Source organism: Centruroides sculpturatus, unplaced genomic scaffold (genome assembly GCF_000671375.1).
Source record: "Centruroides sculpturatus isolate CEXI.00-Female unplaced genomic scaffold, Cexi_2.0 scaffold640, whole genome shotgun sequence".
Taxonomy (NCBI): Eukaryota; Metazoa; Arthropoda; class Arachnida; order Scorpiones; family Buthidae; genus Centruroides; species Centruroides sculpturatus.
The window spans coordinates 162,465-176,912 of NW_019384805.1; the positions used below are offsets into that span (position 1 = coordinate 162,465).

Consider the following 14,448-nt stretch of genomic DNA (forward strand, 5'->3'; position numbering starts at 1 on the left):
TCCAAGTCTGTGGTAGAGTGGATTAAATCACTGAACTGTAAATAGTCAGTAAGCACTGTAAAGGGTTCAGGGTTCGTGCTTGACCAACGAGCCTGGAGATTCCTGGGTTTTCTTCATATGTATAACACCTAAATATGAACCAGTTTTCCATTCCTCCCGGTAGGCATCTCTCTTGGTAAATCGCTTTCATATAAATTAAAATTTAATAATGTCATAAAAAGTGAAGAATAACTTATTTTTTAAATATTATTTGTATATATTTATATATAAAAATTGCATAGCTTCAACATTGCGTTTCGTTTATATAGCTAAGGAAATCTTTGATGCGACATTAGCTCATCGTTGTGAATCAAAAATTATGAGCGTGTCACTAGCTCAAGGAAGTTGAGAACCACTACTATAAAAGCATGAAGAACGTGATTACTTTAATATAATCTCAGGGTAGAGTTAATTTTAAATATATAAATTCTCGTTAACTCGTCGTTTATATCAAAACTGTTTGTATTATAAACCAGATAAATTTCATTATTTCTTATTCATATTTAATGTTTCAAATACTTTAAATGCTAATTAAATAAAACGTTTCTGTTTGTTTTAGATATATGAATTAAACAAAGCGTCACGAGATATTATATTCTTCTTTTGTTATATTGATTAAAAATTTATGTAATTTTTATAAAAACAGTTCTATTTAGATCTAGGTATAAACGTGACATTCAGAAATTTATCGATTTCTATAGTAGTATTAAGTTCATTTTCTTTTGCTAGTTTAGTATAATCTAAAACATATTGAATAATTAAATCATAATTATAAATATTATTTCAATTTTTATAATTGTGAGAGACATCTTGTCACAATTACAAAACCAAAATTATTTTTCATTCCATTTTCTATTGGCACATGATGCAGTTAGTTATATACTATTTGTATTATTGAAGTTTCGCGTCTCAAGGTGCCAATTTTACTTTATTTTTTTAAGTAAAGTAAAATTTATTTGTCAATAAATTATTTTCACAAAATTAAGCAAAAAAAATTTTCCCACTATACCAAAAGTAGAATGTTGAATAATCCGTTCCACCTATCGGTTTCCTTTTTTTATCACACTACAAGGTACTAAGGATTCCTTTAAATTATATCGTTTTGTTTCAGAAAATTGTACTTTTGCTACAATATTGTAATCACTTATTACCATCGTCATTACATTCGCACTAATAAAGTTTCATTTGATTCCGATGCCTCCTTTTTTTGAATAACTTTTTTGTCAATAAGTGTATTTAATTATTAGTACTTTGGCAGGCGTGTCTTTCTTTTTAGAGGCCATTAATTTTATTACTATTGTTATTAATATGAGTAAAAGAAGGATAACTATATTGTAGATTGAATAATTTTATATTCGATGACCAATAAATTTGATTCTACTTTAATATTTAGTAAAGAAATATTTGAAATTCCTGAAATTAGATACAAAGTAAATACAGAAATTTTAAAATTAAAAATACACATTATTATTAATTTTTACTTATTGATTATTATTCAATATATGAATAAAATTAACAAATAAATCTGGGAAAAATTAAAGGGTACAAAAAATTAATTTCTAAAAGTAAAGGAATCAAAATCGTTTATGATTTACGGAAAGAAAAAAAATGATGATTTATTGTCTATGGTGTAATTTAGTTGCGTGTTGTTTAGCTATTCAAAAGGCCTAAAACAACCTCACCCATGCGCAAGCCATTAAATTATATGAAAATAACAATAAGTTTCAGTTGCCATTGTAAATTAAATCTGGTTTACGGCTGCTTTCTTCGTTTTTATTCTGAATCTTTCACTTAAATTGTTGCATTAACGTCACTTCTCGTAGACGGCCGATTGGCAAAGGCAATTGAGGCTTCAACCTACCGCTCTGGGATCAAAACCAGACAAGCAACCATAGGAATTTTCCGGAAAAATGGAATATCTTTTTGTCGAGTCCAGTCTCTCCACGGCCGATCACACATTTGGATCGGGTGAATAACGTTGGATTATCCTCCGAGTGGATAATCATACCCCTGTGAGCCTGTCCGAACCCATGTTGGGTATGATTAAAAACAAACTCTTAATGAAGATAGGTCTATGAGATTAATATTAATTTAATATTTTATACAAAATATCCAAAAAACAACAAATATTAACAAAAATATTATATGATACAGAAAAATATAAAGTACAATAATTATGACAGTGATTCTAATATTTAAAATTAATGATAGTAATAAAACTTTCTTATTAAAATTTAAATTTATACAAGACAATTTTTAAGTTAAAATGTCAATACTAATATTTAAAAAGATTCATTACAAAGTGTCTTATCTAAGTATTTTTTTATCATTCAATAAATTTTCATTTTATTTTGATGTAGGAAATAAAATAGAAAAACTTTTTGTATCATGATTTAAAACTGTAATAAAGAAAAGAAAGTAATTTTGATTTATTATTCCCTTCACTTAAAATTCAGGTTTTTTTTCTCTTGAAATTCAATATTCTTACAAAATACTGTTTTATATCAGATTTACTAAAATGACATTGATGAAATGAAAGGTTTAAGGTTAATGTTGCTAAAATGAAGCTGGATATTCTCAACCAAAATGTATGATAATCTATAGTTAAATATAAAACAGATTAGTATAACACATGTTTCAAAGATATATAGAATGATTAATCATGTTCTGTTAAATGACAATTGTTCACTGTTAAGCTTTAAATTTATTAATAAAACATTTACTTGTCATACAAATGTAACTTTTGACAAAGATGTAAACTTTATTAAATAAAAGTTCTATTACTTATCTTTTAAAATTATTTTTAAAATCTATTTTGAAAATAAGGTTTTTGTTTATATTGAATGTAAAACTTTTTAAGTACGTCAGAAAATTTAAAAAAATTTTTTCATCATAAAATAAATATCTAGAGAAGAATATAAGGAATTGGGTTTAAAGAACATCACAAATCAATATAAAAACAGATTGTCATTTACATAAGTTTCCCAGGACTCTAGAGACATAAGCTCTTTGCCTTGTCTAATGCAAACAACAAATATATAAGAATTCAATTTTTGAAAGCAAAAAAGGTCTTATTTATTATCCTCTTTTCATTAAGTAAAAAAAAAAGATTTATAAATTGTAATTATTAAATTATAAAAAATTATATTTTAAATTTAAATAAATAACTCCTATAAATTCAAAATTCGAATAGTTATTGTATGTCTATACAGATAATTTTATTTCATTCCTATCAATATTTATTACAATAAGCAGTTTTTAATTGGGTGTATTTTTTGCTTTATAAGACATATTATTGTATTGGATAAATCAATTTTTCATGTATATTTTTTGGGGAAAAAATATTCTTCAAAATATAAGACATATTTGGCTTGTAGGATATCCTAATTTTCAGATATATTTTAAGGTACAAAAAGTACTGTACATCTTATAAGTCAAAAAATACAGTATCTAATATAAAAATAATAGTAATGATAAATAAATAATTAACAATATAAAATTTTTTGTCAATACAAATTAATAATAACAACTAGATATTAAAAGGAATTAAAAATATATTAAAGCAGAGATGAGGAAATAAATTATTTAACAAACAATAAAGAAATAAAAATTATTTCTTCATTCAAGAATATTTTATTTATTTCAAATTCTAGTTAATACTGTATTTTAAAATTTAATCCAGCATATAGCAATTTAATATAAGATACTTAAATCATAATTTAAATAAAAATATCAAATTGATTNCATTACAGAAAAAATTATTATAAAAATAAAGAATACTTTAAAATATTGAAAATAATAATCCCATTGTACATTAACACTTTAAACTAAAAAGCTAACTTGTAACAAGCATTATTTCATTCTAAAATCATATATTGATTTTAAAATAACTAGATTTTCTTTAAAAAAAAATATGCTATGTATATATACATATACTGCATTGAATATATTTAATTAAATAACAACAATGACAGATATGTAATCTAAAGTAATGTAAACATTAAAAAAACTTTGAGATTACTACAAAGCTTTATTTCAATAGTAGGGACTACTGTTTTATGTTTTATTTTCATCAGATTAAATAATAAAAAAAAGCAGCAAAAGAAAAAATTTAGCATTAATTCTTACCTGAACAATTTTAATGATGTTTACTACAATTTATGAGAACATCAAATTATTTATTATTTTGTACTTATGGAAAAATGGCAGCAAAAAAATCATACAATAAATTTTAATTATATATATTTTAATTATGCATGTATTGTACTTTATTAAAGAAAAGAATAAATACATTATATGTACTTATAGCTTTCTTTTAAAAAGTACATATAAATTCTTACTCATATATTTGTTTACAGAATTATAAGAAAGAACCAAAATACAGAAATATGTAAAAAAAAAACAAAAAACATATTTTACTACAAGAATAACATTTACTGAAAATATGTATGAGCAATATTTATTACACATAAATTTTTGTGTGTAAAAGCTGTTTATAATATTAATCACTATTACATAAAATATAATTTGTAAATCAGTCCTGTTATAGTATATTTTTTTAGACTGAATAAAGAATATTTGAATAATAAAAAATTAAATAATTTTAATTGTGATTCACTGTAATTGTACACAAAATTATTATAGTATATTTATAGAATACATAAACTATTTGAAATCAATATGATATTTATATCTGAGTTTTTCTTTACTAATTTTCTGTTTTTATATTAGTTATACATACAATAAATAAACATTAGAACAATAATAGAAATAATTCACTTGAACTTGCATATGATAAAAAATTAACTATTATGTAATCACTTGATTTCTTTTTATTATTTTAAATATATTAATACAGATTGACAATTTGGAAAAGAAACTTTTCCAAAATAGATTTTTATGAGTATAATAAATTCTATTCTATTCTAGAAAACTTATTTTACATATTTTTCTACTAGTATAATATTTTTAATTCTGAATTGAATATGCTAATTTCTACAGCTGACATATTCTCATTATTCAAAGAATTTTGTATTTCCTCACATAGGTTCTTATAAAATAAAGCTTCTAAATTCATTAAAACAATATACAGTATAATTTTATTTTTAATGTCATTAAACTAACACTAAAGTAAAAATTAATATTTGATATTCAACTCTTGATTATTAGTTGTTTAATATTTTATTACAGAATTCCATAACAAATTATATTAAGTTAGATAAATGTAATATTATTACTATTATTATTATTTTAAAATGCACTTTTTCAATTAAATGCTTTTACTAATTCAAGTTATAATATTATTTCATTATAGAATAAATTAATCTATTTTTGAAATAAATATAACCAATGAAACCATAAGCAGATAATTGTAAAATTAATCATGAATCAAATATGAAAGTAACTGCTACATTAAGACATTTTACTCTTTTAAATTTTATTATTATTTATGATTCTGTTTTCTAATCTTATTTTGTAACTATGAATTCAATATACTGTACAGTTAGTTTTTATGTCATTCTTACTTTTATATTTTTAAAATTTCCAATTTTATTAATTACTTTTATTGTAATAAAAAAAGCTAAAAAACATATATTGGAGTACTAAAAGGTTTAATTAAAACTAAGGTTTTCAGCTTTCTTTATAAGCTGTCTTCAGATTACATAGAGTATCAAATATATAAAACAAAAAATTTTACAAAACATTCTTTTTTATCTACTGGAACTTTGTTAAGTTGTTATTGTAATTATTTATAATAATAAAAAAACTGCTATATTTTAAAAACTATTCACATTTTATAAAATAATCAAAATTTAAAAAGACAGGAATACATTGAAAAATATTTTCAAAATTTCTATTTACCATCTTCAACTTTATATTTTTACTTTAACAACAACATTATAATCCTAAAATATTATAGTACAGTGTACACGTAGGTAATCAAAAATTTTTCTTGATTATTTCAGTAAATTATGAGTTTATAATCTGGATTTTCATTAAAAATTTCCTATTCTTTACACTAAAATCATAAAAAATATTTAAACATTAATAATCAAAGAAAGTATGTTTAATAATGTTGAAAACAAAAGGTTAATATTCATATTTAATTCTTCTTAATTCTATCATAAATTATTTGGTTAAATGATCATTAACACAACATATTTAATATTACTGATGATACTATTTTAATAAAGTTTATTATTACTTTTGTAGATTCAAAATGAATCTAAAATTGCAATGCGTTTTTTTTTTATTTGATATTTTAAAACTGTTTACTTAAAAAAAACTAATGAATTATATGATCAAAAAATCAATCAATTTATGTAGTTGATTAAATGCTTGATTAATGATTATTTTTAAATAAAAATTTTTCCTTACATAGCACTATTTTTCACACTGCATTTTAATTATTCAATTTATTCTTTCCATTGAAATTTTTGAAACACATTGTTTTTAAAATAAGCAAATTTATATACAGTACTAATGAAAGCATTTATTTTAATGATAAATGTTGAAATTTAGTCTTTTGATAAGTTCTGTATAATTCTTGTACTTTATATTCTGGACTTTTTTTTAACTCTGCAATGTTTCAAAACATTGCTTACTTCTGAATAAAGCATTTTAGCTAATCTCATTTCTTTTGGGGCATTTTTATATATTAAAAAATAAATAAAATTAATGACATATTTGAGGTAATTTTAAATCTGCAATACTACCATAATTTCAAGTGTATAATCTGCAGAAAACTGTTAGAACAAAAAGAAAGCCTTAACCCACACCACCATATACCTTGTGCCTAAGGAGTAACATATATGCCATACACATGAGTTTATGATTTCAATATAAAATTGCATATAAGCAGTACCACTGCATAATCCACATCTGTTCCAAACTGCCTTTTAAATGCAATAATCCACAGGTTATACACACGAAAATATGGTAATTCATGTTTTTTAATAATAATCATAATATTAAACAATTAAATTAGAAACTATAAAATTTATTCTAATTTTTAACATACTTAAATTTTAAAATACTATAAAAAAGACATTTAAAAAATAGTATATTTCAAGAAATATATCAAATATTGAAAAAAATCATCATGTTATATTCTGTAATAGAAATATATATATAAATAAAAGAATATAAGATTAATTTTCATTTAAATTACAACAATTATTATTATTAAAACAATAAAATTCTTTTACATAAATATTAAATAATAATTTATTTGAAATGTAATATGCATAATTTACAATAATAAAATTTTAACTATTATACAAGTTATCAAATACTACTATAACAAATATTTTTATGGAAATGACAAAGTTAGCTTTGAAAACCTTTTTATTACTATTATTTTTATAGCTATTATATATTTTTAAATTATTTTAATTACAATAATTAATCTACAAATAATTATATTATCTGTATAACCTAATAAAAATCATTTGAAATAGTATTGTTAAAAAATTTTAGAATGGTATAGGTAAATCAATAACATTTTTTATACAAAAAATTTAATTCATTTTTTGTTGTTGTTGTTGAGAAGAAATTTTTAATTAATTTATTTACTTTCTGTGTAACAGTTAAAAAGAGAACTTATAATTTATGAACCAAAAATATATTATTAATTCTGATAGTAACAATTATAATTCTTCAAAATCAAGTTATAAACATAAGAAAAAAAACATAAAATTATTTTTAAAATATTTATATACTTATAACTTACTAAAGAGTGTTTTTTATTTTTACATAAAGTTAAAAAAGAATAAGCAAGGAGAAAAAAAAGCATAGTTTCTGTTATGTTTAAATATTTTTTAAGAAGTTCGTAACATGCTACATCAATGTACAAAGATGAGGAAAAAAAACAGTAAATTCAATATAAACACCTGTTATTATCTTTAGAATCAAGAGAAAATGTTAATGAATTCAAAAAATTGCTCATTTTTACTTCATTTTATTATTTTTAACATTTCTGAATGAATTTATTCTTTCTAGTGTTAATGAGTTTTGGAAAAAAATAGAAGACAAATGCTTAAAAAACTTTTGTATCTTCTATCTCCAATGAATACTTCTATCATCTTAATCTGAATAATTTTAATATTTATACCATCAATTTGAATATATCAAAAATAAATTTAAAATTTTTTTTTCCTATAAAATTCTACTAAGGATATAAATCAATCAGAATGATTTTTAAAATATTTCATATATTTATCAAGGTCTATTTAAAGATTTGCTTGTTTTTTTTTTTAAATTTATGCAACCCTTTTTGTTTTGTTAAAAGTAGGTTTATTAAATTAGTTTTTATATTGTAAATATCTATTACATAATAATTTATAAAAATTAATAAGACTTCTTAATGCATGATTAAAAATTTTAATTTTAAATAATTAAATTATGTTTGTTATTTAAACTAAAACATAATTATTTTTTTACTCACATATGAGAATCAGTCATCTTTGCTTCTAAGTGGGTATCCTCTGGAGCAGCTGCTTCTGGATGAGTTCTCCAATGGTATGATGTCTCTACTCCTGATACAGGTTTATCTGTCCTGTCTCCCAAATGACACTGGAGAACAAATTAAATTATTTTAGTTTTTATTTTAAAAAGATATTTAACTCTTTTTTTATTAAAACTCTTAAATTATATAGTATATACAACAAAGGAACAAAAAATAAAATTTTAATTATATTTATAAAACTCATTTATTTTTAAATTTTTATTTGTATTAAAATCAATATATTACAANAATACTAATATTTAAAAAGATTCATTACAAAGTGTCTTATCTAAGTATTTTTTTATCATTCAATAAATTTTCATTTTATTTTGATGTAGGAAATAAAATAGAAAAACTTTTTGTATCATGATTTAAAACTGTAATAAAGAAAAGAAAGTAATTTTGATTTATTATTCCCTTCACTTAAAATTCAGGTTTTTTTTCTCTTGAAATTCAATATTCTTACAAAATACTGTTTTATATCAGATTTACTAAAATGACATTGATGAAATGAAAGGTTTAAGGTTAATGTTGCTAAAATGAAGCTGGATATTCTCAACCAAAATGTATGATAATCTATAGTTAAATATAAAACAGATTAGTATAACACATGTTTCAAAGATATATAGAATGATTAATCATGTTCTGTTAAATGACAATTGTTCACTGTTAAGCTTTAAATTTATTAATAAAACATTTACTTGTCATACAAATGTAACTTTTGACAAAGATGTAAACTTTATTAAATAAAAGTTCTATTACTTATCTTTTAAAATTATTTTTAAAATCTATTTTGAAAATAAGGTTTTTGTTTATATTGAATGTAAAACTTTTTAAGTACGTCAGAAAATTTAAAAAAATTTTTTCATCATAAAATAAATATCTAGAGAAGAATATAAGGAATTGGGTTTAAAGAACATCACAAATCAATATAAAAACAGATTGTCATTTACATAAGTTTCCCAGGACTCTTGAGACATAAGCTCTTTGCCTTGTCTAATGCAAACAACAAATATATAAGAATTCAATTTTTGAAAGCAAAAAAGGTCTTATTTATTATCCTCTTTTCATTAAGTAAAAAAAAAAGATTTATAAATTGTAATTATTAAATTATAAAAAATTATATTTTAAATTTAAATAAATAACTCCTATAAATTCAAAATTCGAATAGTTATTGTATGTCTATACAGATAATTTTATTTCATTCCTATCAATATTTATTACAATAAGCAGTTTTTAATTGGGTGTATTTTTTGCTTTATAAGACATATTATTGTATTGGATAAATCAATTTTTCATGTATATTTTTTGGGGAAAAAATATTCTTCAAAATATAAGACATATTTGGCTTGTAGGATATCCTAATTTTCAGATATATTTTAAGGTACAAAAAGTACTGTACATCTTATAAGTCAAAAAATACAGTATCTAATATAAAAATAATAGTAATGATAAATAAATAATTAACAATATAAAATTTTTTGTCAATACAAATTAATAATAACAACTAGATATTAAAAGGAATTAAAAATATATTAAAGCAGAGATGAGGAAATAAATTATTTAACAAACAATAAAGAAATAAAAATTATTTCTTCATTCAAGAATATTTTATTTATTTCAAATTCTAGTTAATACTGTATTTTAAAATTTAATCCAGCATATAGCAATTTAATATAAGATACTTAAATCATAATTTAAATAAAAATATCAAATTGATTATAAAATTTAAAATGAATGAACTTTAAATCTTAATTTAAATATAAGTACCTGTATAATAAAATATATTTATATCCAATTTTAGTTTATGAAAATTGTAAAATAAATTTCAATTATTAAAGGAAAATTCAATGTAGACTTAAGAATGAAAAGTTAATCCAAGATAAAAAATATTCAGTATTAAAATTTTTAGCTTTTTAAAAATAAAATTTATTTCTCAAAATGTTTAAAAATCTGAATATTTCAATTATAAATATAGAAACAGGAAGATATACTTTTATATGTAATTTTGTCAAATTTACTATTTTTCACAGAAAATACAAAATATCATAAAAAATTTCAAATTCCTTTTAATAAATCAATTGATCTCGAAATCTACCAGAAGAAACCAAATGATGAAATTTAAAAGTTGATGGTTAAATATATAATATTTGCATCAACCTTATGAATACCACATAAACCAATTTTTAGATATGGATAAACATATATTATTGATGGAAAACTTCAAATTCATCTGCTTGAATTTAAAACTGTAATCATTTACATATCAATTTATAATATACAACATAAAAAATTAAATTTTAACAAATAAAATCATATTTTACCTATAAATAATGTTATTTTTAGCATATTAAGCTTTAATGTAAAACAATATTCAAAACTGAACAATAATAAAACACATATGGATGTAACTAGAACTTTTTCCTGGAATATATATATACAGTATATAAAATAATTATCTGCAGCTGTATTTGATTTATTAAACAGTTTTCAATTGTAAGAAAGATCTCAAATAAAATCAACATAGCTAAACTCCGATTATATTCATTTTTTTTTAAATCAAAGCTGTTAAATACTAATATAAAATATCAAGATTAGATTCTAGTTCTGAGGAAAAAGGTATTCAGAGAAGTAGAATCTTACTAAATATCAATTTATTGTATCAATAATAGTGATGATAAAATAATATAGATTGTATACAGGTTGGTAAAACCGATTTGAAGACCAAGTACAGTACTTAATTGCAGTCAGAAATGTGAATCAAGTTTTTAAGATAAAAATTGCAAACACGTTGTTATAAAAAATGCGAACACGTGGGTGCAAGGAGAATAAGTTTATTTATAAACGTAGCCTATTACAAAGATTAGATTTTCTTTTTTTCTTCTTCTTTTTCTTTCGTTTACTTTAGATACTTTTCCTTATTTTCCAAACCAATTTCGACTGAATGGAAGCCCGCACATTTACCGAATACTAATATAATTCATTTCGAGATAGTCCCACTCTAACATTGTTTACACCGAACGACCTTTCGAACCACTGATTTCAATTACAGACTACGTCACTATTGCGTATCTAATAAAATAATGCACCGTTAACACTATTAATAATAAACAATATTATATTATTAAACAGAAAAGGTTTTTTTTTGCTTACAACTGTTCAATAACGTTCCTCTTCCATCGCATTCAAACCGAACCTAATTCAGAAATGATGTAGAAATTTTTAAGGAAATAAACGTATTAAAAAGGCTACAATTTGGACCTTACGTCATATTATTAAAATTCTAATCACACGTTTCGATATCTGTTGACATTTTTCCTTTAGTTCTTACGCAATTTTATGAATATATTATATTAATAATGCTTTATATCACGTATACCAGAAGCGCGCGTTAAAAAAGATGTCGAACACATGGCCTTCACGTGACGAAAGCGCGTATATATTTTCTATTGTAAAAATGCAATTCCGAATGTTTTCATTCGGATTTAAGACGTAACAATTTTTGAAACTTTAGCACTTTACTTAAAATTTACTTCTCCGCTCTTTGTTGAAAGAACAAACATTATTAACGTTGTTTGTTTTCTGGCTCTTTTGTGTTTGTATTAGCGACGGTTTGACATTTAAATCACATATGCTGAATGAAAATGATAATCTAAGACAAAAAAATAACATTGAATCGTATCGGAAAATATTTGATTTTTTTTACTATTTATAACGGGATAGAAAATGAGCGACAAAAGAAATAAAAATATAAGAGATTAAAACGTATTCGATTGGCGACCATCGTCAGCTTTTAATCATACAAAAATAAGAAAATATAATAATAAAACTATAGCAATAAAATGATATCTCCCGTCATTTGCTAGCTTTTATGATATTTGTCTATAGCCACATCATATCCTTGTTAAGATATAAGTTTATGAGTTATCATAAGGTAATAAAAATAAGTAATACACTAGTATATAGGCAATATTGCCAAAGGGGATTCCTTTCTTGAGAATAATATTAATTTAATGTAATTTAGGTTAAAAATGACTTGAATTATATTAAGAGATAATAAATTATTTAATTTTAATGATATATGAAGTTATTAAGTTAGCTCATGTTTGTGTAAGCTACGTTTGTAAACATTTCTGCTTCAGTGATTTTAACTAGATTCAAGCAGATATCTGGCCAACAAAATTTTATAACAAAAAAAAATTAAATACAACATAAATCTATTTGTCTGTGAGCTCTTCCGGAATTTATTATTTATTTTTATTTATTTAGATTATTTTTTTCGGAAATCTCCCATTTTTTCGCAGTCTATCATAATTTAAACAAGTACGAAAAGTTAGGAAATTCCATTAATGCAAAATGGCTGGCATAACGAGAATCTTTCCATTATGATAATAATAACAACGAGAGAGAGAGAGAGTGAGAGAGAGAAAAAAAAAACTTTTCAAATTATAATTTATAAATTCCTGCGAGGAGCATAAAGTTTATTACCAAAGCAAAAACTCGAGAAATTACGGCTTCATTTTTGCAGTAAGGGGGCCAAGTGAACGTGGGTCACGAACCTGGAACTCGTAACACAGGTGGCATTGACGTCACGTGACAGTGCGCCCTAGGAAGTGATTAACGATGAGGTGGTGCGGTTTTTCTTTCTCCTAACCTCGGTCGTCGACCTTCTCTCCGAGTAGCAGCGAAGCAACCGAAGAAAATCTAAGACCTGACAAACATTTGGGAATGCAATAACCGAAGAGTGGACCTGCCAACAACTTCATTGACATCCCCAATAGACTAAAACCTTTTTTTTATTTTTCTACCTAATTACTATTAGGGCTCATTAGTAAGGGAAATTCTTCATTCTGGAGAGCACTTGAGTGATTATGTGCCGTACTTCCGCCGTTAAAAGGAAATGACGTGCAGACAAGAACGACGCTTGTATAAAGAATGGCGGAACAGGAATAGGTGTGTCACTCAATGAGCTGTTTGTATTACTCTACCTGTCATTTAAACTCGTTCAATGTAAATCGTTTATGCAGTTACAATGAATCATTCTAATCCCCAAATCTTAATCTGTACCATCTCCCGTTAGGAATCACTAAAACACTACGTTCTCCTACATTAAATATTGATTTGACTATCTTAAAAATTACTTTTTTGGTTTCTAGAAAATTAAAACACCAAGATTGTCCGCTTTATATTAATTATTTGACATCACGTATCAAGTTTTTGGTGCATTATATATGAAGAACCCCTCCGCATTTTTTAATTTTTAACGTTGATATCCTTCAATTCCTTAAAGAGTTACAATAAAGCGTCCTCATAAAATAAGATTTTAAGTCGTAAATTACATTATGGATGCCATAATAATTTTTTTTAATAGGCTAATTTTTTTCTTCATTTTCTACTTTCGGTGTTCACTGAGATTGAACAATGTTCAGAAGCATCCGTTCGATAAAACGGGGGAATCACTCGGTTATATGGTACAGTAATTACTGTTTATTGATCTACACCGACTCAACTGCAATGTGATGTTTTGCATACGTAAACGAATCGATATTCATCCTAATCTCTAGCTAATACGATGTATATAATTATAATAAATTTATTTATTTTTTTAAATATTCATTATATTTATAACCGTCAACAGTTTAACACATTATACATTATTTTTACACTGGATATAAATTCTTTTATGCCATGTATTTGTGTTGCATTCTGAGTGATTATCGTGTCAGAAACATTTTTCTCGAGAAGAAAAGGCATTAAAACATAGGAAATTGTTGATTTAATTTCTAGATTTAATAAAGAATATTCAACCACTAATGCGTAACATGGAAGCGGAAAGACTTAAAAGGAAATCTGTGTCTAGCAGTTAAAGGTATTTTTATTTTATTTTATTCTATTTTTTTTTT

The 14,448-nt window shown here is 23.2% G+C and overlaps 1 protein-coding gene across 1 annotated transcript in view; it reads right to left on the bottom strand.

Moving 5' to 3' along the window:
- The window catches only part of LOC111629644 (catenin delta-2-like), a 67,461-nt gene that overhangs the window by 17,676 nt on the left and 35,337 nt on the right, over positions 1-14,448 (bottom strand). The window contains exon 4 of the mRNA XM_023373529.1: positions 8,486-8,613. Within this exon, the coding sequence (XP_023229297.1) occupies positions 8,486-8,613 (128 nt within the window). The remainder of the gene's footprint in view (positions 1-8,485; positions 8,614-14,448) is intronic.